Genomic DNA, 26791 nt, shown 5'->3' with positions numbered 1-26791 from the left:
AAAGATTCATTTTTTCTCTGTGAACATCCTCAGCAAAATGTATTATTTCAAATTAAACTAGTGAATAAAAATAGAAATAGTTCATTTAAATTAAAAAATTGATACAAAATTGAATGTGTTTGGAACTTTACATGATTTTTCTGTACATTGGCGACTTTTACGTGCTATACTCAAAAAAAGAAAATTAAACATTTGATTACTTTAACCAAGCCTTCAGCGCCCATAGAATTAACTTCATATTTTCAAAAATGCGTTACAATAAAATGAGGATTATATTGCTAAATAATGTTTTAACTACTTTTAACTAAGTCACAATATTTGCTTTAATGACTTTTACACGGTGCTATTATATTTATGGTACATCAGTTTTATATGATTTTATTATGTTAACTAATAACATTTTCTTCTGAATAATTCTGTAAATATTTTTAATTAAATCACAATATTTGCTTTAACAGCCTTCATATAGAATAGACTAGAATAGAATATATCTTTATTGTCATTGTACATTGTACAACGAAATTGTAAGCAAAAATTAATTTAGTGCAAATTCATAATACCACATAAAAACGTAAGAACATAGATAAATAGATAAAAATACCAAGCTCACATGCACAGTCATTATTGTCTTTTGTTCAGCGACACTATTGCTCTCGGGTAAAAAGTGTTCTTAAATCTGTTTGTCCGGCATTTTATTGTCCTGGATCTCCTGCCCGAGGGCAGCAGTTCAAAAAGTTTATGTCCAGGGGGAGATGGGTCCCTTATGATGTTTTGGGCCTTTTTGAGGCACCTGGCACTGTACAGTTCATCTAGGGAGGGGAGAGAGCAGCCAGTGATCTTCATGGCTGTTTTTATGACCCTCTGAAGTGCGTTTCTCTCTACCACCGTGCAGCTGGCATACCATACAAACATGCAGTATGTCAGCACACTCTCTATTGAGCAGCGATAGAAGGACACAAGCAGTTTTTGTGACAGGTGTTTTTTTTTTGCGGAGTCTCAGAAAGTAAAGTCTCTGCTGTGCCTTTTTGATGGTCACTGAGGTGTTCATACTCCAAGACAGGTCTTCCTCGATCTGGATCCCCAGGAACCTGAAGTTAGAGAGCCTTTCCACATAGTCCCCATTGATGTACAGTGGTTGGATGTTTATTGTTTTTTTCTTCCGGAAACCCATGATCAGCTCCTTCGTCTTGGTGGTGTTAAGGACCAGGTTGTTTTCCCTGCACCACCCAGTCAGCCGCTCCACTTCATTTCTGTAGGCAGACTCATCCCTCCCAGAAATGAGTCCCACTACTGTGGTGTCGTCTGCAAATTTAATAGTGGTATTGCTGGCATGAGCAGGGGTGTAGTCATGAGTATAGAGGGTGTAGAGTAGGGGGCTTAGCACGCAGCCCTGGGGGGAGCCGGTGCTGATGCTGATGGATGCTGAGAGGTGGGAGCCTACTCTCACCCTCTGAGAGCGATTTGTCAGGAAGTCCAGGATCCAGTGGCAGATGGAGGAACACAGTCCCCGCCCCGTCAGTTTGGGCACCAGTCTGGGGGATATATTCGTACTACATTTATATCAGTTTAATATGCTTTTATTATATTAAATAATACAACTTTATTTTTTAAATACTTCGATATTTGTATAGGCAGCACGGTGGAAGAGGGGTTAGTGCGTCTGCCTCACAATACGAAGGTCCTGAGTAGTCTTGGGTTCAATCCCGGGCTCGGGATCTTTCTGTGTGGAGTTTGCATGTTCTCCCCGTGACTGCGTGGGTTCCTTCCGGGTACTCCGGCTTCCTCCCACTTCCAAAGACATGCACCTGGGGATAGGTTGATTGGCAACACTAAATTGGCCCTAGTGTGTGAATGTGAGTGTGAATGTTGTCTGTCTATCTGTGTTGGCCCTGCGATGAGATGGCGACTTGTCCAGTGTGTACCCCGCCTTCCGCCCGATTGTAGCTGAGATAGGCTCCAGCGCCCCCCGCGACCCCAAAGGGAATAAGCGGTAGAAAATGGATGGATGGATATTTGTATAAATCACAATATTTTCTTCCATAACCGCAGCATTGTTTTATTATATTTATTGTAAATCAGTTTGATATGCTTTTCCTATGTTAAATAATGTAATTTTATTTCAAATTAAATCTATAATTGTATTTAATTAAAACACAATATTTGCTTTAACAGATTTATTATATTAATATCAGTTTAATATGCTTTTATCATATTAAAAATAATAATTGTATTTTTAAATAATTATATATTTAATTAAATCACATGATTTGCTTTTTTTTAATAACCACAACATTGTTGTAATTATGATGTATCAGTTTATATGCTTTTATTATGTTGAAAAAATGCTATTTTGGTTGCTACCTTTTGTGGTTAAAATCACATGGTTTTACTGCCCTATAGTGACACGTGTGGCGTCCATTAAAATGTGTTTAGGTCAGCAAATATAGTTCCGCACCGCATAAAGGACTACTAGGAGCGATCAAAAAAATGTATGTTGATTTATATCGAAAGTTGTAAACAGCAAGTTGCCGCTTAACCAATTGTGGGGTTTCTTTGACAGCCTCCCGTGCAGGTCAAAGGTCTGGACGGCCTCCTGCGCACCTCCCTGGACTTGGAGTTAGACTTGCAGGTGTCCCGGACCCGACAGTCCCGTCTCACTCAGGAGCTGCAGGTTCTGAGGGAGCTTAAAATGCAGCTGGAGGCGGCGAGGCAGCAGGGCCAACGCGAGCTGCCCGCCTGGGTCCGAGAGGACGAACGCTTCCGACTCCTCCTCAAGCACGCCGAGAAACAGGTGGGTGTCATTCTCCTGTCGGCCACCAGAGGGCGCTAAACACTAAACCGAGCCGCGTTGCGCAGACTCACGAGGAGCAGCTGCAGGAAAAGAGGGTGGAGAAGATGATGAGGGCGGCCGCCAAGGACGTCCACAAGATAAGAGGACAGAGCCGCAAGGAGGTGCCTGAAGTGCAAACCTTCAGGTGGGAGGAAGCTTTGATTACATCCAAGCAGCATATCATGCACTGCCATGACTAACATGCTCTGTTGGACACACTTTCAGGGAGAAGATGGCCTTCTTCACGCGAGCAAAGTCCACCATCCCTCACCTGCCGGCTGACGACGTCTAGACCGTCAACATTTCAAACGAAAGAGTCTTAACCTGCGCTTCGTGTCACTAATGAAGTCAACCTTTTAGCGGTAATATGAAGAAGGTTTTTTGGAAAAAAATGTATCATAGATGGAAAACGACAGTGGCCACTCAGCATTTGTTATTGTGGAAAACATTTTTTTATTATATGTATATATTAGTGACGGCACTGCTACAGTTTGACTTTATTTTACTAACATTAAAAATCATTCCAGCACAAACCTACACAAAATAATAATAGCACAAACAACGGTACTAAAGCAACAAAAGCCACTTAAGATGATCATTAGTCTTCGAATTAATATTAAAAAATGGTCTTTGAATTAAAATTCTGCTGCAAGTAAAGCACTCCGCATATTGATGCATCTTGTTTCAAACTTGTTCTCTTAAGTTGGAATTCCCAAGATCATTATTCACACCTGCCGTGACCGCAGATGGCACTGCTGTCACATCGCAATAATATTCTGTCACATGAAAATGTGAAGATAAATAAATCAGGTTGATTGTATTCCATTGACAGCACAGATTGTTGTAATCACAATTAACTGGACACAAATATGCCCCCCCTTCTTTTTTGCTGTTGTGATCGTTTGGCTCGCTCACACTCAGGTAGGAAATTAGTTTATTAGTCTGCACTTTAATAAGAAACAAAAATCCAGAAGCTGTGTCATATCTCGCTGGAATGATTGATTATCGAAGCAAAGACAGCAAGAAATTTTTTTTTTTTTTTGTGACTGTGAATGTCCTTTCAATTGTATCCTGTAAGTTTTAAAACCAGCAGCCAATAGGAGGACAGCAACACTTCACTCTTTAATCTGAATGGCTGTACGAACTTTTCCTATTCTAACTGGATCCTGAAGTTAATTTCCCAGCAGAACCAATAATACTTACTCCCATTTGTATTTTTCTCATTCTGCATATCATGAAAGTGAGGAAATCATTTACTTAGTTCTCCTCAGGTGTCGTTTTAAAACATGTTTCCCATTGTTTCCCCCTGGCGGACAATAGATAGAATGCAGTTATCTGTTCACTTCTTTAACGAGGTTCTGCTTTTGTTTTAGGTGTTATCTGATGAAAACACACATTATCTATTCCAGACTTTCCCACATGTTTACCGGTAGATAAACATCTCCTTCTAATATTTTGGTTTATTTTTTTAATCCAAAAACTGGATGTAGTTTTTCCCCTCAACTCATCAAAGCTGGAAATGGTTGCATTATTTTTAGTCAATGTGAACACATTAAGAATTTGTTTAGTGCGCGTGCGTGAGTGCGTGTGTGTGTGTGTGTGTGTGTGTGTGTGTGTGTGTGTGTGTGTGTGTGTGTGTGTTCAGAGCGAGTAGGATGTGGAACTCTTGTCATGATTGACACCATTTATTCAATGGACTGTGAAGACATGCGGATGAAGGAACGTAGGTTTTTAACTACACGAAATATTTACAGAAAAGATGGAACATGCTCATATGTCACAAATTTTGTCAAATTCTTTTTTTGGGGGGAAATTTGTCCCATCGGATCTGTTTGTTACGCCTGTGATGATGATAGATGTGTGTGTGTGTGTGTGTGTGTGTGTGTGTGTGTATGAGAAACAAACAGCATGTATTTATTGCACTTTGTGATTTGGGTGTGCTTTTCCTGTTAATTTCTTTTTTTTCCCTCTTCCTCTGCATTTCTTTTCTTATCGTCATTGAGTCCCGAAAAAGCTGTGAATTTTATTCTCAGACACTGTACTGTCGACCAGAGTTGTAAATATTTCACCAGCGCTCAAAGAGAGAAAAAAAAAAAACACATTATGTTTTGTAGTTTCACAACAAATAAAAAAGGTTATCTTTTATATGCATGGTTTGGTCGTCATTAATGTCCATGAATTTCTTTCTTTATCGTCTTAAATGATCGTTACTTTCATTTATTTATTTATAGATTGGTTTATTGTAGTGTTCACAAATCTGTCTAAATCTGTGTTAGTGAGCATTTCTTCTTTGCCAAGATAATCCATCCCACCTCACAGGTGTGACATCTCAAGAGGCTGATTAAACAGCATGATTATTGCACAGGTGTGCCTTAGGCTGCCCACATTAAAAGGCCACTCTGAAATGTGCACTTTTATCACAGTGCAACAGATGTCGCAAGTTTTGAGGGAGCGTGCAGTTGGCATGCTGACATGCTGTTGCACTGCGTGAGGCAATTATCACACCAGATACTAACTGCTTTTCTGATCCCCCCCAATAAAGCAAAACTGCACATTTTAGAGTGGCCTTTTATCGTGGGGCAGCCTAAAGCACACCTGTGCAATAATCATGACATTTAACCCTTGGATAATGTTCATATTGTTGTTGCTCAGCCAGTGTTTGTAGGTCTGATAGACCCATTGCATTTTGTGACTTTTAACGCCTCACAATCAAACACTTTTATGTTAAAATACTGAACAGATGTTTACCTTACCCCAATAAACATCTGTTCAGCATTTTAACATAAAAGTGTTTGAATGTGAGGCATTAAAGGCGGTTCCCGGCCACACAAGGTTGCAACATTGTTAGCACTGTCTGCTCTCATTTTCTCGCACATTTGACCCTCTGATGTTCTGTATACCTACACTCTGTCCTCCTGTCTAGGCCTGCTGTGTGTGTGGACTGTGGGTGTGTGAGTGTGGTACACAGAACATCAATTTCCACACGGACATCTTATATGTAATAGAAATGTGTAGGGGGTGTGTGGTCACTAAATATGTATTCTGACATATGTTCTTCACAGAAAATGAGCCGAAGTCAGTGAGTCTCAGTTTGAAAAATTAATTCATTGTATAATTATTCTTCTCATAAAAAATGAAAACGGATCCCACAGACCCGAACCCCACACAAGGGTTAATCAGCATCTTGATATGCCACACCTGTGAGGTGGGACGGATTATCTTGGCAAATAAATTCTCACTAACACAGATTTAGACAGATTTGTGAACAATATTTGAGAGCAGGCCCGGCCCTAACCAATCTGGCGTCCTAGGCAATATTTTAGGTGGCGCCCCCCCACATCGGCAGTGAAGTGTATATACTCACAAGAACCCGAATAGCTTTGTCTTTGACCTTTTTTTTTTTACTTACAACTATACCTAATATATAAAGGGGTGGAAAAGTGACGATTACCTGCAGGGCAAACATTAGCTAACCAGAAGGCAATAACAATGTAAACAAAAAACACCTGCTTAAAAGATCTAATACAAACATTTATATGCACGTACAACACTTAGAACTTTTAGCATATCAGTATGTGGAATTAAATTATGGAATGGATTAAGTAAAGAAGTTAAAAATTGTACTGATATGATCCAGTTTAAGAGGTTGTTCAAAATAATAGTGCTTACAGAGTACAAAAAAGAAGAATTATGAGAAATACTTTCAACCTTATTGAAAATAAGATATTCTTCATCTCAGTATGTTAATAATGACTGAATTCATTAATTAATTACATATTACAAAACTGTTGTATACTAATTCATAGATGTTATTTTATTATATAAAAAGGTCAGTAAATGATTCTATATATTTGTAAACGCTTTGAAGTGGGAAAGGGGTAGGATTAAATAAGCTTTGCTTCTTCCTACTCCTTTTCGGGCATGATGTAAAATGAAATGATATGAAATTGTGTGATGTATTATGATGTAAGTGTGTTCATGCTCCAAATAAACTAAAGAAAGAAAGAAATGTCCCTGAGGAATGTAAGGTGGGAGTACTGTAATTACCTAACGTTACATTATTATTTTCCACAACAATTTAGCCCCCTCCACAATATTAACCCGACGTTAAAACAGAATTAGCTATTTATTGATTAGCAATTGCCGAATCATGTAACATTAGCTTAATGCTAAAAAGCCAGGTTACTATCACATTCTGTAACAGACAAATAATTTCATGTAGGCTAACGTTACGTACCTGCTACCTCTGTCTTTTCTCGTTTCTCCTCCTCTTCTTTTCTCTTTTTTCTTCCCTGGGCACCTGACAGTTTTGACCGTTTTGACATCTTGTGTTGATTTTTTGATGTGGTGACGTCCAAAAAGAGTCATTATACGGGAAGGGAGGGGACGCACCGTGCGGGGGGGGGGCGTATGGTTGTAACAAATAATATTTCTATTAAATAGGCTTTACTTTGCATTTTAATTAACGTGGGATTATTTTTTGTATTTAGAAATAATAGTACCAACTTTTTTTTTTTCTTTTTTTTTCTCCAACATTTGTGGCACTGGCGTGGCGCCCCCTGATGGACGGCGCCCTTAGCATTTGCCTATACGGCCTATGCCACGGGCCTCAAATTGAGAGGAATAGGTATTTAGTGTACATAGTAAAAGTTTTAGATATTTGAGTTTAACCCTTGAAAACTGGAAGCAAAAACAAAAATGTTGCGTTTATATTTGTGTTCATTCACTTTAAATTGTTCAGCTGTTGGACCAATAACCGTATTTTTAAACTAATTTTCAGCATGCAAAGACGATTTTATCCAGTAGGTGGCGACAAAGTACAATCCAAGCCCGTTTAACAGCGAGTAAAAAAAGGATTCTTTTGGCTTCACCGGAAGTGGTCATAAAAAGTTGTGCTTTACTTCCTGCTGTTAGTTGAGTTTCATCAGCCGCGTCCATTTGCGCACACATTTCACTCCAATTGCGTTTTCATCCCCCGGTGCTTCGGAATGATGGGAGACGGTGTGACAGAGTTGTCGGCGCGGCAGGAGCAGCAGGTGAGGCCCGCTAGTAGCAACATTTGAAGCTAAACCAGTGCTTCCGTCGTGTTGGCGAATGACTGCCAGGTAGCGCCTTGCAAATCCGACATAAATACGCAGACTTGGTGGTCAAATATTTGTATGTAAAGTTGTTCGACTTATTTGAACATATCTCGGACTGGATGGTATTACTTTCAAATTCGGCGTTAATTAAAAAGCAAAACAAGTATTTATGATACGAAAGTGAGGGCACTGTAGTTGGGTTTGCCATTTGCTCAAGACAGACAGAGCGACGCGTTTTTGAGCGAACATTCGCGACTTTTTACTCTTTTTCTTAGATATTACTTGTTTTTTTGCATCAAATTCCTACGCCGAATTTCATTTATACATTTTATTGATATATGTCTATAATGCCGATGTGCAGACAGTGTGATTTATTTAGAACGGCGCGTCTTTTTGAAATGACTACTTATTTAAAATGAGTCTTGTCAGACAATGTGTATCATTGTCATCATCTTACGTTATGGTTTAATTTGAAAAAAAAAATGTTGTTGAAGATCAGACTTGTTTTGTTTTGATCGAAATCGGTTTAATTAAATGTGTTCATACCGCTGTCACAATGGACACGTACTACAAAAGTGTGGTTTAGTGTAGTGCCCTCTTGCGGTCATATTGTGCACAACACGTGATCATTTATTAAAACTGATGAATTATTTAAATGTAATATGCTGTGCGGTATATGTAGAGAGACCCTGTAAAATGCTATTTAAGTGACCCCAGGTGCAATTTTAATGACTATTGCATGTTAAATTAAGCTTTCAGTTTCATTCTGGTGTGTTTTTGGTCAATAAAAGTGTTAATGATTTATGATCAGATTACTTTTTGTGAATACTGCACCACACTAAAATGTATGGTTACCTTTTTACAATAATGAACAATTCTTCTAAGGTTCAGGATTTTTTTTGGATAAATAAGCTGTCCTTTGCATTTGAAATCTCAGTCAATGTTTTGCTACGACCACTGAGTTTTTCTCCCCCCCACACGTGTAATATTTTTTTGTTTTTGATTTTCAGGAGCACGAGATAAAGAGTCTCTTCGCAGTGATCGAGTGTCTAAAGAATCCCCAAAAGTTGAGTCCATCTTCACATTTGGATGATTTACGAGAGGAAAACTCCAGGCTCAAATATCGCCTCAACATACTCAAGAGGGTGAGTGCCCGAAATTATTATTTTTTTATGTTTACAGCAGATGGAATACATTTTTTCACACTCATTGAATTCAACTTTTGTTCGTTTTTATTTGCTTATAATTGTATTAATGTCAGAAACTTTAAATAGGACAGCTTGGTAATAATGGTAAATGTAATAAATATTACAGTGATTAATTTATGAAATATTATTTAGTGAATTGAATCATTAATAGATTAAAAAAACACATTGATTTATTTAAAAAAATAAATTGTAAATTAAAGACGTATGCAATAAATCTTAAAATTGTGTACTAATTAAATCAATACAATACAGACAAATTACAATTTATTTAAAATACATAAAAATGGTTTAATGAATATTACAGTACAATAAAATTGTATTATGTGGCCATAAATATATGAAGATTGTCAGAGCTTTGTCACACTCGTTTCCAGTGAGGGTTGGACTCCACCAAGGCTGCCCTTTGTCACAGATTCTGTTTGCAACTTTTATGGACAGAATTTGTAGGTGCAGTCAGGGCGTTGAGGTCATCCCGATTGGTCTCTGCTTTTTGCAGATGATGTGGTCCTGTTGGCTTTACCTGGCCAGGATCTTCAGCTCTCACTGGATCGGTTCCCAGCCGAGTGTGAAGCGACTGGGATGAGAATCAGCACCTCCAAGTCCGAGTGCATGGTTCTCACCCGGAAAAGGGTGGAGTGCCATCTCCGGGTTGGAGAGGAGATCTTGCCCAAAGTGAAGGAGTTCAAGAACCTCACAGTCTTGTTCACGAGTGAGGGAAGAGTGGATCGTGAGATCGACAGGCGGCTTGGTGCGGCGTCTGCAGTGATGCAGAAACTGTATCGGTCCCTCGTGGTGAAGAAGGAGTTGAGCCGGAGGGCAAAGCTCTCAATTTACCGGTCGATTTACCTTCCCATCCTCACCTATGGTCATGAGCTTTGGGTTATGACTGAAAGGACAAGACCACGGGTACAAGCGGCCGAAATGCGTTTCCTTCGTCGGGTGGCGGGGCTCTCCCTTAGAGATAGGGTGAGAAATATTATAATTATTTGGTGAGAAATATTTTGTAAATGTTTATTTACATTCCTTAATTGTTCCGAAACGGTGCCTATCACACGGCAGTACATCGACTGATCAAACAAAACAGAAGTCATCGTCATGGACCGTCCAGCTGCGCAAGCTAGCTCTTTAATCAGCTAAACAGACTCAAAAACTCCACGGTGACGTTTTGGTGAATTTACGAAACTGAAACAAAACAAAAAAATGCCTATGTAAGTTTATAATATTAACACACAGCTTGTAAATGTGTTAACATGTTCGCTAATGCTAACGACTCCAGCTTGATTACATTATGATGGCACGTATAAATATGCATGAAAACACTCCGACAGATGTCACACATGGGACGGTTTAGTAATTATGAATTGTTTTAGTTGTATTGTAAAACTTACAAACGTTGAATGAAGAATCCTTTCAAGCAGAAACGCCATACACAAATAGTAGACGAAACAGGATATACTTCCGGGTTCAAGGCACAGAACAGGAAGTACATTTTCAACCCGCAGCACCTGTAGTGAGCGAACTCATCCAAAAGATGGCTCCATAGCACAAACAATAACACCTTTTTAGTGTCTGTCGGTGTTGAAAACTATTTGTTGAATACAAAACATTATGGTCGTTAGTGAAGAAAATCTATAACCGTTTTATAAGCCGCAGAATTCAAAGCGTGGGGAAAAAGTAGCGGCTTATAGTCCGAAAAATACCATATAATCAACTTATTTTCTTTCTTTTAATACGTTATTAGTTGCTTATATTTGTGTTAATGTCAGAAAATTAAAGTCGGACAACTTTGTAATAATAGGACATTTTTGCAGTTCCCAATTTATTACATATAATTTATTGAATTAAGTCCCATTAATAGATAAAACTTTATAAATATTTTTCAAATAAAAATGTTTTTATTTAATCTGTTACTCTATTACAAATTACAATTAGTTTGTAAACCATAGGTAATTTTTATGAAAATTACAGTACAATACAATTGCTCTATGTAGCTATAAATGTCAATAAATGATGACTATGAAAATGATTTCTGAAGTTACACAGAAAATGTCAAATATTAGTTTGGAGTGTAATTGCATGGTTGTGTGTCCTCAGAGTCTCCAGGCGGAAACCCCTCATTGTGAGACCTCCATGATGAACATCAACCAGCGGCTCCAGGAGATTTTTGGCGAGGCCATCCGGGCTTCTTGCCCAGAACTGGACAGCCCGCCGCTGGCCGTCACGCCCAACCAGCAGGCCAAGTTTGGAGACTACCAGTGTAACAGCGCCATGGCCATGGCCCAGGTTGGACATCTGCTGCCTGGAATTATTATGTTTCTTTTTTTAGATTAAAGCTACAATAAGTAACAACTACACCTGACTTTCAGATGTTAAAAGCAAAAGGTATGAAGGTCAACCCGAAGGAGATCGCAGAGAAGATCATTCGGAACCTTCCGGAAAACGAACTCGTCGAGAAAACCGAAATCGCAGGACCAGGTAGACGTGATCGGTCTTTCACTTTCAGTCATGCTCCTCACATGTTGGACTGTTAAACTATTACTACTTTTAGCACTTCATTGATTTGAACTATGATGAAATGTTTTATGGCAGCTAAAGTTTAACCCTTGGATTACATCATTTATAAGCTAAGCGTGTCCAAAGTGCAGCCTCATTAGTGACCCGCATCCACATTTTTTTTTATTGACCAGCAAAACTTTCTTTAAGTACAATTAAACAGGAAAACTACAAAATGGCAAATATTGAGACATATTGATGCTAATAATAATAACAATAATAATAATAGTACCGTATTTTTCGGACTGTAAAGCGCATTTAAAATCCTTTCATTTTCTCACAAATCAACAGTGCGTCTTATAACACGGTGCGCCTAATGAACTGAATAATTCTGGTTGTGCTTACCGACCTCGAAGCAATTTTATTTGGTACATGGTGTAATGATGAGTGTAACCAGTAGATGGCAGTCACACATAAGAGATATGTGTAGACTACAATATGACGCCAGTAAACAACACCAAATATTTGAGAATATAGAGCATTTCACACGGCACTCAAAAATCAGTCAAAATGTTTTAGTACGACTTTGGTAAGCTATGAAGCTTGATGGATTGTCGGAGCATTACGTCTACCGTAGTCAGACGTACTGTGCTTCAATATACGAGTATTATTATGGTGTGTATAAGGACCGCAAAATGGCACCTATTATTCCTATGATGGAGTAGTCAGTAAGCTTCTTCTTTTTCTCTATCTTCTTGTTATGGGACATTCATCCTCCACTGTTGCCATTTCTAATATAAAGTAGCATCAAGTTTTAACTTATATCTGTCAGTAGACTCGCTATGGAAGTGCTAAAAACTACCGATGTAGCGGGTTTACATAATTCACCCACGGAACTTTAGTTATTAGAGAGTTCCGGTTGGACGGATTTTCACGGGACACATTTCCGGCGTTGTTGTTGCACTAGTGAGCCACGGATGAGGAGATGCTGCTCCGTTATTGATTTAAGTAAAGTCTGAATGTCATTAAAACAGTTAGCTCCATCTTTTGACACTTCTTCCACTCCCATCTTTGCACGCTACACCGCTACAACAAAGATGACGGGGAGAAGACTCTCACAAAACGGCGCATCCTGAAGTGACGGTCAAAAAGCGGCTTAAAGATAGTCTATAAAACATAATCTATGCAACATTTTGACCAAAGAACCACCATTCCATGTTATGTAGACCACAAGGAAGTGTTTTACATTTAGAAAAAATCATAATATGACCACTTTAATGCTTTATATTTCGGTACACCTTTTGTATGAAGATAGACCTGAATAGACCCGCTCATCGGCAATCCGGTGCGCCCTATGGTCTGGAAAATATGGTACTCTTTGAACATATTTTTTCATTTAAATAATGTATCACATCTTGGCATATCAATAGTGTATTGGTTTTAGCCTTTTTGCAAAATAGAAAATATTTAAATGGCGGCCACTGATTTTTCGGTACAGTTGTCCTCATCGTACTTTCACTACACGTTAAACTCAAACAAATTGAATACTGTGTAAAAATACATTTATTTCAGCAATTTAACTTCAAATGTGAAACTAATATATGATATAAACTCATTAAGTACAAAGTGAGATATGTCAAACCTTTATTTGTGATCATTTTGATGATCATTTACAGTTTTTAAAAACCCAACATTTTCAGAAATGTTCAATTTGAGTTTTACATAAGATGTAAGCGATAATCATCAAACTTATACCAAAATAGGTATTTTCAAAATAAGTCTTGAAATATCTTGAGATGCATGTTTTGAGCCTCTGTCATTTATTAGTTTAACCTTGCAAATCTAATTGCTGGAATAAACAAACCTTCGCACGATATTCAATTTTTTGAGTTTCACCTTTTATATCGGAGATTTGTGTTTGTTTTTAAAGCATACTCTACGTATTTCTCTCCAAAATTAGGCTTTTCAAGCACAATAATATCTACCGTATTTTCCGGACTATAGAGCACACCAGTATATAAGCCACACCCACTTAAGGTTAGAGAAAATTAATATTTTTCCATATTTTAGCGGCACCAGACTATAAATTGCAGATATAAATGTTTACGAAAAGAATATTTACACAGAAAGATTATGTAAATTTTCATTTACCGTATTTTTTCGGAGTATAAGTTGCACCGGCCGAAAATGCATAATAAAGAAGGAAAAAACATCTATAAGTCGCACTGGAGTATACGTCACATTTTTGGGGGAAATTTATTTGATAAAACCCAACACCAAGAATAGACATTTGAAAGGCAATTTAAAATAAATAAAAAATAGTGAACAACAGGCTGAATAAGTGTACGTTATATGACGCATAAATAACCAACTGAGAACGTGCCTGGTATGTTAATGTAACATATTATGGTAAGAGTCATTCAAATAACTATAACATATAGAACATGCTATACGTTTACCAAACAATATGTCACTCCTAATCGCTAAATCCCATGAAATCTTATACGTCTAGTCTCTTACGTGAATGAGTTAAATAATATTATTTGATATTTTACGGTAATGTGTTAATAATTTCGCACATAAGTCGCTCCTGAGTATAAGTCGCACCCCCAGCCAAACTATGAAAAAAACTGCGACTTATAGTCCCAAAAATACGGTACATAAATTGTTTTCAAATGGTGCCTGTCACATGGTTGGTCAAACAAAACAGAAGTCATCGTCATGGATCCACTAGCTGCGGAAGCTGGCTCTCCAATCAGCTAAAGAGACTTGGTGAATTTACTGAGGAGTTTTTGAAACTGAAACGATACTAAAATAATGCCATTTTAAGTTAATAATACTAACACAAGCAATTGTCGCTAGCGTCATTACATTACGATAGCACATATAAATATGCACTCCTAAAGACATCACACATGAGTCTGTTTGTGAGTTTGACAATATAACTAAATCAATTCATACTTACTAAAAGTTGCTTGGAGTGAAGAATGAAGAATCCATACGATGAAAACGCTACGGACGGCGACAAGACTGAACAGCACATAAGGTTAAAAGCAGTAAATGGAAGTACACTGCAGCACCTGCAGTGAGCAAATTTGTCAAGATGGCACCATAGCACGATCAATAAAACACCCTATAGGTCAGGGGTAGCCACACTTTTTCTGCAGGCGAGCTACTTTTCAATTGACCAAGTGGAGGGGATCTACCTCATTCATATATATCATTTATATTTATTTATTTATGAAAGAGACGTTTTTGTTAATAAGTTAAAGGTGTTTAATAATAATAATACAAGCATGTTTAACACGAAGACAAGAATATAAGTTGGTGTATTACCTGATTCTGATGACTTGCATCAATAGGAACCAGACGGTAGTGATGATAATGTCCACATTTTCAAATGGAGGAGAAAAAAAGTCCTCCTTTCTGTCCAATACCACATGAAAGTGGTTGGTTTTTGCCATCTTGTTTGTCCAGCATCCACACTCGTTTATATACACTGACTTTACAAGAAATACATTTGCGGCAAACTCCGTAGCTTGCTAGCTTGTGCACCCAGCTTTCTGAGACTCTTATTTTGTTAGCGCAGGCAGGATGAAGCAGCGCTTTTATTGTGAAGATAGGATCAGTGCAGTTGGTCTTTAGAGTTTTGACGGCAAGTACATCGCAAGTATCTGTTGAAATAAGTGTTTCTCGCCTTCCTGTTGGTCGTTTTTTCTTAATAATGATCTTGCAGCAGCCAGTGTCATCTCAGAAGACCCTCGGGTGCCGTGAATGTCAATCAAGTGACGAAAGTGACGTTTTGGTGGAGATTGATGATCGCTAATTTTTAGGTCTTTTTTTTTTATGCCTGGCGATCGACTTGTAGCTCGCAATCGATGTAATGGACACCCCTGCTGTAGATGTATATGTTTAACTTTTTGTATTATGGCCGTCTGCAAAGATGCATCCATAAATTAGCCGCACTGTTTTATAAGCCACGGAATTCAAAGTTTAGGAAAAAGTAGCGACTTAAAGTCGAAAATGTAGGGTAAATGCATTAAAAAATATATCAATATCACAGTGTCATTGGCCACTAGAATCGACCAAACCAATCAGGTATCGTGGCCACTGAGTGATTGGACTAAAGGAGTGTAAATCTGATTGTAGGTGTTTAAAGAGCTCTCTTTGTTAAACAAATTTATTTAGGTCATTAATATTTTTGTCATGCTTCAACTATGCAAATATTTGATTCATAATTAACCACGGTCAGGCCCGGTCCGGAAGCGATAAACGAGGGCTTACCGCACGCAGTCCAGAGAATATAGTTATATTTAGAGTCCATGACCTGCAGTTCCCTCCTTTTACCACTGGCGTCACCAAACCTCACGTCAAAGTGTGCGCTCACTTGCTGTAGGCTTCATCAACATCCACCTGAAGAGAGCGTTTGTGTCTAGGCTGTTAAGCAACCTGCTGGTCAACGGTGTGCAGCCACCCCCACTGGCCTTCAGGAAGCGGGTAGGTACCCCCCTGCACCTCCATCCTAACCTGTGTACCCACCTCAGCTCATCACGTGTGTGTGCGTGTTCAGGTCGTGGTGGACTTCTCGTCTCCCAACATCGCCAAAGAGATGCACGTAGGTCACCTGCGCTCCACCATCATCGGGGAAAGCATGTGCCGACTCTTCGAGTTTCTGGGCTATGACGTGGTCAGGTGGGTGTCCCATCAAAAGCTGCAATTACAACAACATTGGAAAGAGATTCCCTCATGCTGTTCTCTCAGGTTGAACCATGTTGGAGATTGGGGGACACAGTTCGGCATGCTCATCGCACACCTCCAGGACAAATTCCCAAACTACCTGACGGTGTCGCCGCCGATCGGGGACCTGCAGGCCTTCTACAAAGTGAGTCCTCGCTTTATGATCATTAAAAACAAAAACATATCGTCCTCCATCTTCAGGAGTCCAAGAAGCGTTTTGACGAGGAGGAGGACTTCAAGAAGCGAGCGTACCAGTGTGTGGTCAGGCTGCAGAGCAAAGAAGCAGAGTTCCTCAAAGCCTGGAACCTCATCTGTGACGTCTCCAGGAAAGGTAAGCTTGTAGTACTGAGTGAGGACACCATAGACCTCAATCAATCAAAATGTATTTATTTAGCCCCGAATCACAAGTACCTTAAAGGGCTCTTTACAAGCTCACAATGACGTCCCCTGATATAAACCCCCAATAATTGCTGATTTTGTCCTAACTAGGATTATTAATCACTTATTTATTAGATGGCCATCTGATTGAAACGATAAATAAATACTGAAAACACTGTACTGTATTGTAAAATAATAAAGTATTGTGTTATTGGGGGTGCCGATACCAATTTTTCACTTCTTATACGATACCAATATTGTTGGCCGTTACAATATCAGCAGGAATCATCGTACAAACTTTTATTATTTTGTAGTGTGGAATGTTAGAGAATAGTTGATCAAGTGAACTTACTCAGAACAATGGTAAGTATGAAAACACTGACCAGATTTATGTTTTTAAGTGGAGTGTTAATTTGTGTTTTGCGACACTTAGAGGTCATAATTCAATTAAGGGCATGACGCAGTAAGTTGAATCATGCAGACGAGTTTTGTTACTTAACAATTTTTAATAGGCTTCTGCCTTGGATACTTTGTGTAAGTAATTTGCAACTTTAATTATTTCATACTTGTTTATATTGACAAATGTGGTGTTTAAGATTGCAATATTGTTCAATTAATGATACTTTTTATACATGTCTAGCTTGTGTGCTTAGCTGTTGTGTAGCTGCTAGCTCCCAGTAGCCTATAGCCGACCATGTTTAACTTTTTGTAAATGACTTCACTAAAATACAAGAAAAGACCAACCATGTGTGCTTATTGGAGATGTTAACTTGCTGTCTAACTTTGCACAAGTTAACCCGGTGCAGGACGGAAGCTTGTTTTTTCGTTGATATCGGGCTAGTGGGTAACTCCTAGTGTGTTAAGTTAAAGTACCAATGATTGTCACACACACACTAGGTGTGGCAAAATTATTATCTGCATTTGACCCATCACCCTTGATCACCCCCTGGGAGGTGAGGGGAGCAGTGGGCAGCAGCGGTGGCTGCGCCCGGGAATCATTTTTGGTGATTTAACCCCTAATTCCAACCCTTGATGCTGAGTGCCAAGCAGAGAGGTAATGGGTCCCATTTTTATAGTCTGTGGTATGACTCGGCCGGGGGTTTGAACTCACAACCTACCGATCTATATTTAGTCTAATGTTTCATGTTTTTAATGAGTGCATCATTTAATGGGTGGAATGTTTGTTTTGCTAGCTGTATTTTTGTTGCTCAAATTAGCAAGATTAAAGGGGAACTGCACTTTTTGGGGGAGTTTTGCCTATCATTTACAATCTTTATATGAGAGAAGCACACATGGTTTTCTTTTTTTTAATGCATTCTCACTCCTAAACCTTAGCTGACAATGAAGCTAATGGGATTCGCTCTATTTTGCCTATAAAGGTCTCTAAAAAACATCCCAAAAACTCCATCGTTTTATATGCACACTTTAAGGATATATGTAGTAACAGACACATTTTATAACATGTAATATTTACATATTTCTGAGCCTGAATATAAGGAGGATGAGCTTTTGAAGGGAGCCGTTCCTTTTAAAGAGCCGTTCAAAAGACTGGCTTGTTTTTACATATATGTATGTACCGTATGTATGTATGCATGTATGCATGCATATACATAAAAAAAAATGTTTTCCTAAGCAACTTGTTTTCATCACAAACAATCGCTCTTGGCAGTAATGAGATAAAAGTTTGGTTAATAAATCAAAATGCAAACATTTCACCAATATAAACACTGTATTAAGAATGTAATTTGACTTTTGTTTCCATTGTAAACATTCCACAAGGTGGTGCCATTTCCCATTCTTTGATAGTGACGTCACTATGTAATGCTTCACCTTGCATGACATCACCCCCGTGGATTGCGCGGAAGTTCATCCAAATGCAACATTTCCTTTGACTTTGGTTAATTTTGTTTTATTTTCCAGTTGCTGATTGATATATATTTTCTAATTCCAAATACAGCGGCGAAAAGGCTCCAGTAGGTTTAGGTGCTTATTAAACTTTAACTGCCTGCGTGAGTGCGTGTGCATGATTGCTTTCACATGAATAGAGCCTCAGGAACGATGCCAATACAGTGATGTCAGTACTCCTTCAATAAATAATGTCAAAAGAGCTGGTTCAGAGAGGGCAGCGTGGAGAATTTGCATAAAAGACGACTCTCAAACAAACAAATTACAACCGAGACTCGGTTCTCATCGTTCACTTGAAAGAGCTATTCAAAAAACTCTACTCATTCGTGAACGTCACATCTCAAGTTTTAGAAGCTACGTGCTAAACGGATCAAGATTTAGTGAAATAACGCATCATGCAACAGTATTGCTAAGTGCTGAACAAAAAATACGAACTTACTGTACTATTTCTGCTCTCACTGGGATGCCGACTGAAAGTATGTTCCTATCTTTAAGATATCAATAAACTTCTCAATCAATCAATCCCGTTTAGATGAATAATTAATCATACTCCTCATGCCAGTAGAAAAAAAAACGAGCGTCTTTTTGTGGCTTTCTCGCCATCTCCGGGTCTTAGTTGAATGTCAAAGTTGACTAACTTCTCAGTCTATGGCAACAACCTTTTACTATTCAAATGAGAGGCATGATTTATAATCTACAATTCACTTTTACCACCTCAGAGGCGATGCAGCAGCAGCTCAGCATGTCAATATGTAGCTGCTAGCATAAGCAAGTTTGCTATCTGTGCTCTGACGCCGCTAAAAGTAGTTCCTTGGCATTAGCGCTTGTAATAACAATATTGCTAATACTTAGTTAATATTCAGGTCAGGAGATGTAAATGGAGTATTATTGGTGGTTATTTTAGAGGACTGTATGGGCGGAATATCCATCCATCCATCCATTTTCTACCGCTTATTCCCTTTGGGGTCGCGGGGGGCGCTGGAGTAGTGTACTCCCATTAGCTGCATTGTTAGCCAACTCAAACTTGCTGTATTTTAAAAATTAGAATGCATAAATATAATAAATACATCTGTGTTCTTGTCTTACATAAGGATACTAAATGATAGCCAAAATTGCAAAAAAGCACAGTTCCCCTCTAAGCAAAACATGTATAAAACAATTTTTACAGCAGGTTGCAAAGTTGTTAATTTAAGTCTTAGGACAAACAAGCATGGCGACATACGATGGCTGTGTCACTCTTTTAGATGTTTACTGCAGTCAGCTGTAAGCTTGACTTCATATTCAGGCTTTGGAGTGTTTTTATGCAAGCTGTGTGTGTTTCAGAGTTCCAGAAAGTTTACGACTGTCTGGACGTACACATCACAGAGCGAGGGGAGTCTTATTACCAGGACATGATGAAGGAGGTGGTAAAGGAGTTTGATCAGAAAGGTGGGTCTTTCTGCTGCTTGAGTCAATGTGCAGTTGTGATAAGGCCACTAGGGGGCAATGTTGCCTCATATATTTTTTCCATTAATTTCTAACCCTCACTCACTCCCTGTTAATCATCATTGTGTCTCCTTTTGCTGCCCCCTGCTGTTACTCATTCATTAATGCATATCAACAGGCCTGTCCGAGATGGACGAGGGTCGCAAGATTGTGTTCGTCCCGGGTCAGTCCATCCCACTCACCATCGTCAAGTCGGACGGCGGCTACACCTACGACACGTCGGACCTCGCCGCCATACGCCAGCGGATCTTCGGCGAGAAGGCCGACATCATCATCTACGTGGTGGACAGCGGGCAGGTGGGCACACACAGGAGGTGACATAGGGCGAGGCAGTGATTGGTGATACTGTGCGCTTTTTCCAAGGCCACACACTTCCAGGTGGTGTTTGCTGCCGCTAAGATGATCGGCTGGTATGACCCCGAGGTGACCCGTGTGGAGCATGCGTGCTTCGGAGTGGTGCTGGGCGAAGACAAGTAAGACTAATTTACCTATAGTGAGGATTAACTTGTTGTCATATTACACTGGAAATTACTTCCAGCATGCCAACAGTCAAAATGATAATATGCTAACTTTAATGAATTGGACCTTTACTGTGAAAGAGTAAACTGGCCCCAGAATGTCTGCTACGCTCCCAAGTCTTATTAGAAATTCATCACAATGTTTTCATAAAGTCCAGATGATGAGAGCAAGTACTGGAAGGATATCGATTTTTAGATGTTTGTGCGACATCTTAATTGGGTCGTTTGTCGTCTGCAAGGTTATTGGAAGCGACGTGTCTTTTGGGACGACCTGTTAGCGCCTGCTTGCCCTTCTTTACACACTCTTGTTTCACTCGCTCAGGAAGAAGTTTAAGACTCGCTCTGGCGAAACGGTGCGGCTCATGGACCTGCTGGAGGAGGGACTGAAGAGATCCATGGACAAACTTAAAGATAAAGAGCGAGACAAGGTAGGAAAGTGTCTGGTTTACCTCATTAAGTCAAAATTAAAGTGCCAATGATTGTCACACACACACTCGGTGTGGCGAAATTATTCTCTGCATTTGACCCATCACCCTTGATCACCCCCTGGGAGGTGAGGGGAGCAGTGGGCAGCAGTGGTGGCTGCGCCCTGGAATCATTTTTGGTGATTTAACCCCCAATCCCAACCCTTGATGCTGAGTGCCAAGCAGGGAGGTAATGGGTCCCATTTTTATAGTCTTTGGTATGACTCGGCCGGGGTTTGAACTCATGACTGAGTCTGACGATATTTTTAACATTTATTGCCAATTTTAAGCTAACAACCGGCCCAAGTCAACATGTCTTCCCTTCCTCATTCTCCACCAATACACTTTCAGGCGTGGACGTTGTAGTGGTTACCATGGGAACAATGAACTTCAAATCAAAATCACACAAACATAAAACATTACCACCAGCAGGTTGCTGCAGTATGAATAGATATGTATAGATATACGTATATGTACCGTATTTTTCGGAGTATAAGTCGCACCAACCGAAAATGCATACGTAATAAAGAAGGAAAAAAAACATACAAACCTCGTTTCCATATGAGTTGGGAAATTGTGTTAGATGTAAATATAAACGGAATACAATGATTTGCAAATCCTTTTCAACCCATATTCAGTTGAATGCACTACAAAGACAAGATATTTGATGTTCAAACTCATAAACTTAATTTTTTTTTTGCAAATAATAATTAGAATTGGTTGCAACATGTGCCAAAGTAGTTGGGAAAGGGCATGTTCACCACTGTGTTACATGGCCTTTCCTTTTAACAACACTCAGTAAACGTTTGGGAACTGAGGAGACACATTTTTTAAGCTTCTCAGGTGGAATTCTTTCCCATTCTTGCTTGATGTACAGCTTAAGTTGTTCAACAGTCCGGGGGTCTCCGTTGTGGTATTTTAGGCTTCATAATGCGCCACACATTTTCAATGGGAGACAGGTCTGGACTACAGGCAGGCCAGTCTAGTACCCGCACTCTTTTACTATGAAGCCACGTTGATGTAACACATGGCTTGGCATTGTCTTGCTGAAATAAGCAGGGGCGTCCATAGTAACGTTGCTTGGATGGCAACATATGTTGCTCCAAAACCTGTATGTACCTTTCAGCATTAATGGCGCGTTCACAGATTTGTAAGTTACCCATGTCTTGGGAACTAATACACCCCCATACCATCACAGATGCTGGCTTTTCAACTTTGCGCCTATAACAATCCGGATGGTTCTTTTCCTCTTTGGTCCGGAGGACACGACGTCCACAGTTTCCAAAAACAATTTGATATGTGGACTCGTCAGACCACAGAACACTTTTCTTTCCACTTTGTATCAGTCCATCTTAGATGAGCTCACGTCCAGCGAAGCCGACGGCGTTTCTGGGTGTTGTTGATAAACGGTTTTCGCCTGGCATAGGAGAGTTTTAACTTGCACTTACAGATGTAGCGACCAACTGTAGTTACTGACAGTGGGTTTCTGAAGTGTTCCTGAGCTCATGTGGTGATATCCTTTACACACTGATGTCGCTTGTTGATGCAGTACAGCCTGAGGAATTGAAGGTCATGGGCTTAGCTGTTTACGTGCAGTGATTTCTCCAGATTCTCTAAATCCTTTGATGATATTACGGACTGTAGATGGTGAAATCCCTAAATTCCTTACAATAGCTGGTTGAGAAAGGTTTTTCTTAAACTGTTCAACAATTTGCTCACGCATTTGTTGACAAAGTGGTGACCCTCGCCTCATCCTTGTTTGTGAATGACTGAGTATTTCATGGAATCTACTTTTATACCCAATCATGGCATCCACCTGTTCACCTGTGGGATGGTCCAAATAAGTGTTTGATGAGCATTCCTCAACTTTATCAGTATTTATTGCCACCTTTCCCAACTTCTTTGTCACGTGTTGCTAGCATCAAACTCTAAAGTTAATGATTATTTGCAAAAAAAAAAAGTTTATCAGTTTGATCATCAAATATGTTGTCTTTGTAGCATATTCAACTGAATATGGGTTGAAAATCATTGTATTCCGTTTATATTTACATCTAACACAATTTCCCAACTCATATGGAAACAGGGTTTGTATATAAGTCGCATTTTTGGGGGAAATTTATTTGATAAAACCCAACACCAAGAATAGACATTTGAAAGGCAATTTAAAATAAATAAAGAATAGTGAACAACAGGCTGAATAAGTGTACGTTATATGAGGCATAAATAACCAACTGAGAACGTGCCTGGTATGTTAACATAACATATTATGGTAAGAGTCATTCAAATAATTATAACATATAGAACATGCTATACGTTTACCAAATAATCTGTCACTCCTAATCGCTAAATCCCATGAAATGTTATACGTCTAGTCTCTTACGTGAATGAGCTAAATAATAATTGTTATTTTACGGTAATGTGTTAATAATTTCACACAAGTCGCTCCTGAGTATAAGTCGCACCCCCGGCCAAACTATGAAAAACACTGCGACTTATAGTCAGAAAAATGCGGTATATGTGTGCACTATTGACTAGTGATGCACCGTAAGTTTGGCCACCGAAAAAAGACTTTGATCACTGAAAACAGCGTTTCCGTAACCGGGTGAGGTAAACAAGACACGCGCGGTTGTCTGGGGCGTAGTCAGCATGTCTGCGATGTGGACGTAACTTTAATATATCCCACAAATACCCGCGGACAAGGATCTACAAAATGTGCCAATACTCAGAAGATAGTGGTGGCTTTCAAGGAAAGAAAGTCCAATTGGAGCAACAGCGCGAAGCAAGGGTGATGTCATGCTCGCCTCTTTTGTCGCCCACATCGAGGGACAGAAGTTCTAAACACGAGTACATTCTATAATACCACCAGAAAAATACTAGATCTGTTGCCAGTTGTTTTTAATAAAGTAAAAGTCTATAGACCAGTGGTTCTCAAACCTTTTTCACCAAGTACCACTTTAGGAAAAATGTTGCTCTCCTCCATAATGACTGGAGGTGGGAATCTTTGGGCACCTCACGATTTGATTAGGATTAGATTAAAAATGGATTATCGATGCATTTTTAATTTATGTATATTGATGCAGTTTTACATTTCTTTTCATTTCAGTAAATAAGCATTTATCATTTGCAATCTAAAAAAAATAATTCATTCGAAATAAGAAACTCCTACATTTATTAAATTATTGAAAATGTGTGCAAAACTGGGACATACATACGTGCCCGACAGTAAAGGGCTGGTTGGTTCGCAAATTTTAGAACTGTCTGCATTACTTTACTTACAATACATAAATCGATTATCAACGTTTACTAATCGGTTCTGTAATCGTCCGTGTCCGAATTGCAATGCATCTAAAAATCGATTATTTCCCCCACGTCTAATAATGACCAACATTAGTAGTAGGCCTAAGTATTCAAACAAGGCAGAGGTTTTATTTAACAAGTACATTGAATATTTTTGGCCACTATAACATTACACAAAGTTTGAACAGTAACACTGTGTTTAAATATTGGAAAATAAAACACTACTTTAGTCAAGTGGTATTTGACGTACCCATAGATGGACCCTGCGTATCACTAGTGGTACACGTACGACAGTTGAGAATCACTGCTCTAGACACTTGAAAAATGGTCAACAATGTACAATAAGAACCAAAAATTGAAAATATAGCAATATCATATAAAAAATGTTAACACATTAGTTTTTTAATGTATTTATACATTTTTTGAGCCTGTTTAAAGAAAATCATACAGCAAATTATACGATGACGTCATGGTAACCACGCCCCAACCATGCCCTGGAATTTATGGATTTCTGATTGATCACATGGCATTTTTAATGTCATCGACAATACTTTTATAGTAACAATGGATGCATAATGCCTGGAAGTAGACCGAGTGAAGTTCTCCAAAGCTAGTGACGTTAATTAATTAGCTTGTCAATAATACATTACAACTTTGGTGTGTTCAGAAGGTTTTTTTTTTTAGCTTTTAAACTGCTGGTGTGACCCAGAACCTCTGCCTTAATTCCCCCTTCCTATTTCATTAATTAGTTAAAAGAAGGTTCTTGTTTGTTCAGTCAGATATTGCAACAGTCAGCTTTTTACTCTGACCTCCTCCCTGGTCCCTGAGGCTCTGCTCGTCCTGGCCGTGTGCTCCAGCTGTTGTTGGACCGACAAAACAAAGCAAGGCTGACTCGGTTGAGAGCGTGTCAGGAACACACTGTGATGTGTAGTCGAAGTGTTAACAAGCCGACACGGAGTAAGGTTGTGCTGGGTGAAGGCGGTGCCAACAGCGTGGCCTCTCTGGGTGGATGCCCACTTTTACCATCTGCTTACCCGCCACCCACCGCCTCATTAAAACCAACCTCAGCCTCTGAACTTGCCAGAATTCCTTGGGAGTTTGTCATAATTCCTTTTAACCTATCGATTCTTCGCAGGTTCTGACCCCAGAGGAGCTGATAAAAGCTCAGAGGTCTGTTGCGTTCGGATGCATCAAATACGCCGACCTCTCTCACAACCGCATCAACGACTACGTCTTCTCCTTCGACAAGATGCTGGACGACCGCGGCAACACGGCGGCGTACCTCCTCTACGCCTTCACTCGCATCAGGTGAGCCCTGATATCTATGTGTCTCTCGACATCTAGCTGCGGAACACGACATATTTGTATATTCTTTAGGTCCATCGCTCGCTTGGCGAACATCGACGAGGCCACGCTGAGGAAGGCGGCCGAGACCACCGAGGTCCTTTTGGACCACGAGAAGGAGTGGAAGCTGGGGAAGTGCATCCTTCGCTTTCCAGAGATCCTGCAGAAGATTCTGGACGACCTGCTGCTGCACACACTCTGCGACTACCTGTACGAGCTGGCCACCACCTTCACCGAGTTCTACGACAGCTGCTACTGCGTGGAGAAGGACCGGCAAACAGGTATAAGGATCAGAGCGAGAGCTCCCTAAAAATTAACAGTGTAACACAGCGGGATTGGCACACAACACTAGCTCCGATTAGCACTTCACCCCTGCCGCGCACGGCAGTGTTAGCACTTCAGGCTTAGCTGTTTAATTATGCTAATTCTCCCTTAGCACTGCAAGCTAATGTACTACAAACCCCGTGGGGTTGGGTATTTTTTCTGCTCTGGCAACTTCCCCCCCCCCCCCCCCCCCCCCCCCTTTTCCAAATTAATGTTATGGAAGTGAAATCGCATAATTGTCGTATTTACGTTTTTTCTTAGGTGAGGTGGTGAAGGTGAACATGTGGAGGATGCTGCTCTGTGATGCGGCGGCTTCCATAATGGCCAAAGGTTTTGACATCCTTGGCATTAACCCGGTCCAGAGGATGTGAGCCTCGCTACATTGCTGTATGATTGAGGACCTTTTTATTCAAATTAAAAATAAATATTGAAACCAAGCAATGCCTCCTATCTCGGGATATTAGTTAGCAACATGTTCCAAATGACATCACTTTGTGTGAGTTCTTTTGTGTGACTGTGGGGTATATTTAATTAAAATGCTTTACACACTGCAAGTACCTTTGCCAGAGTCTATTTTACCCAGCAGGGGGGCTTTGTGGCTGTGTGGCTATAAAACTTGGATGACTTTGGGAGTTGGCACAAATCATAGGATAGTTGTTTTATGAGTTCTTATGCCTCAGGGACAGAACACTTTGTTTAAAAAATAACTACACCCTTTTTTCTACCA

General features: G+C 39.6%; 2 protein-coding genes across 2 annotated transcripts in view; both read left to right on the top strand.

Annotated features, from left to right (window-relative positions):
* wwc1 (WW and C2 domain containing 1) overlaps positions 1–4975 on the top strand; it is a 45655-nt gene extending 40680 nt beyond the window's left edge. Inside the window, exons 19-21 of the mRNA XM_061962668.2 lie at positions 2561–2791; positions 2857–2975; positions 3056–4975. Of these exons, the coding sequence (XP_061818652.2) occupies positions 2561–2791; positions 2857–2975; positions 3056–3122 (417 nt within the window). The 3' untranslated portion in view covers positions 3123–4975. The remainder of the gene's footprint in view (positions 1–2560; positions 2792–2856; positions 2976–3055) is intronic.
* A 2740-nt stretch (positions 4976–7715) lies between these two features.
* On the top strand, positions 7716–26618 carry rars1 (arginyl-tRNA synthetase 1). The gene is made up of 15 exons (XM_061962669.2): positions 7716–7866; positions 8922–9056; positions 11214–11402; positions 11486–11594; positions 16009–16109; positions 16183–16304; positions 16374–16494; positions 16551–16680; positions 19956–20060; positions 20236–20414; positions 20481–20590; positions 20958–21063; positions 25532–25704; positions 25774–26021; positions 26326–26618. Exons 1-15 carry the CDS (start codon positions 7819–7821, stop codon positions 26433–26435), a joined length of 1986 nt encoding a protein of 661 aa, XP_061818653.1. The 5' UTR covers positions 7716–7818; the 3' UTR covers positions 26436–26618.
* Positions 26619–26791: the final 173 nt, after the last annotated feature.

The sequence above is a fragment of the Nerophis lumbriciformis genome, linkage group LG09 (assembly GCF_033978685.3).
Source record: "Nerophis lumbriciformis linkage group LG09, RoL_Nlum_v2.1, whole genome shotgun sequence".
Lineage (NCBI taxonomy): Eukaryota > Metazoa > Chordata > Actinopteri > Syngnathiformes > Syngnathidae > Nerophis > Nerophis lumbriciformis.
The sequence above is the reverse complement of the archived record's forward strand: the minus strand, read 5'-3'. Positions and strand labels throughout refer to the sequence as shown.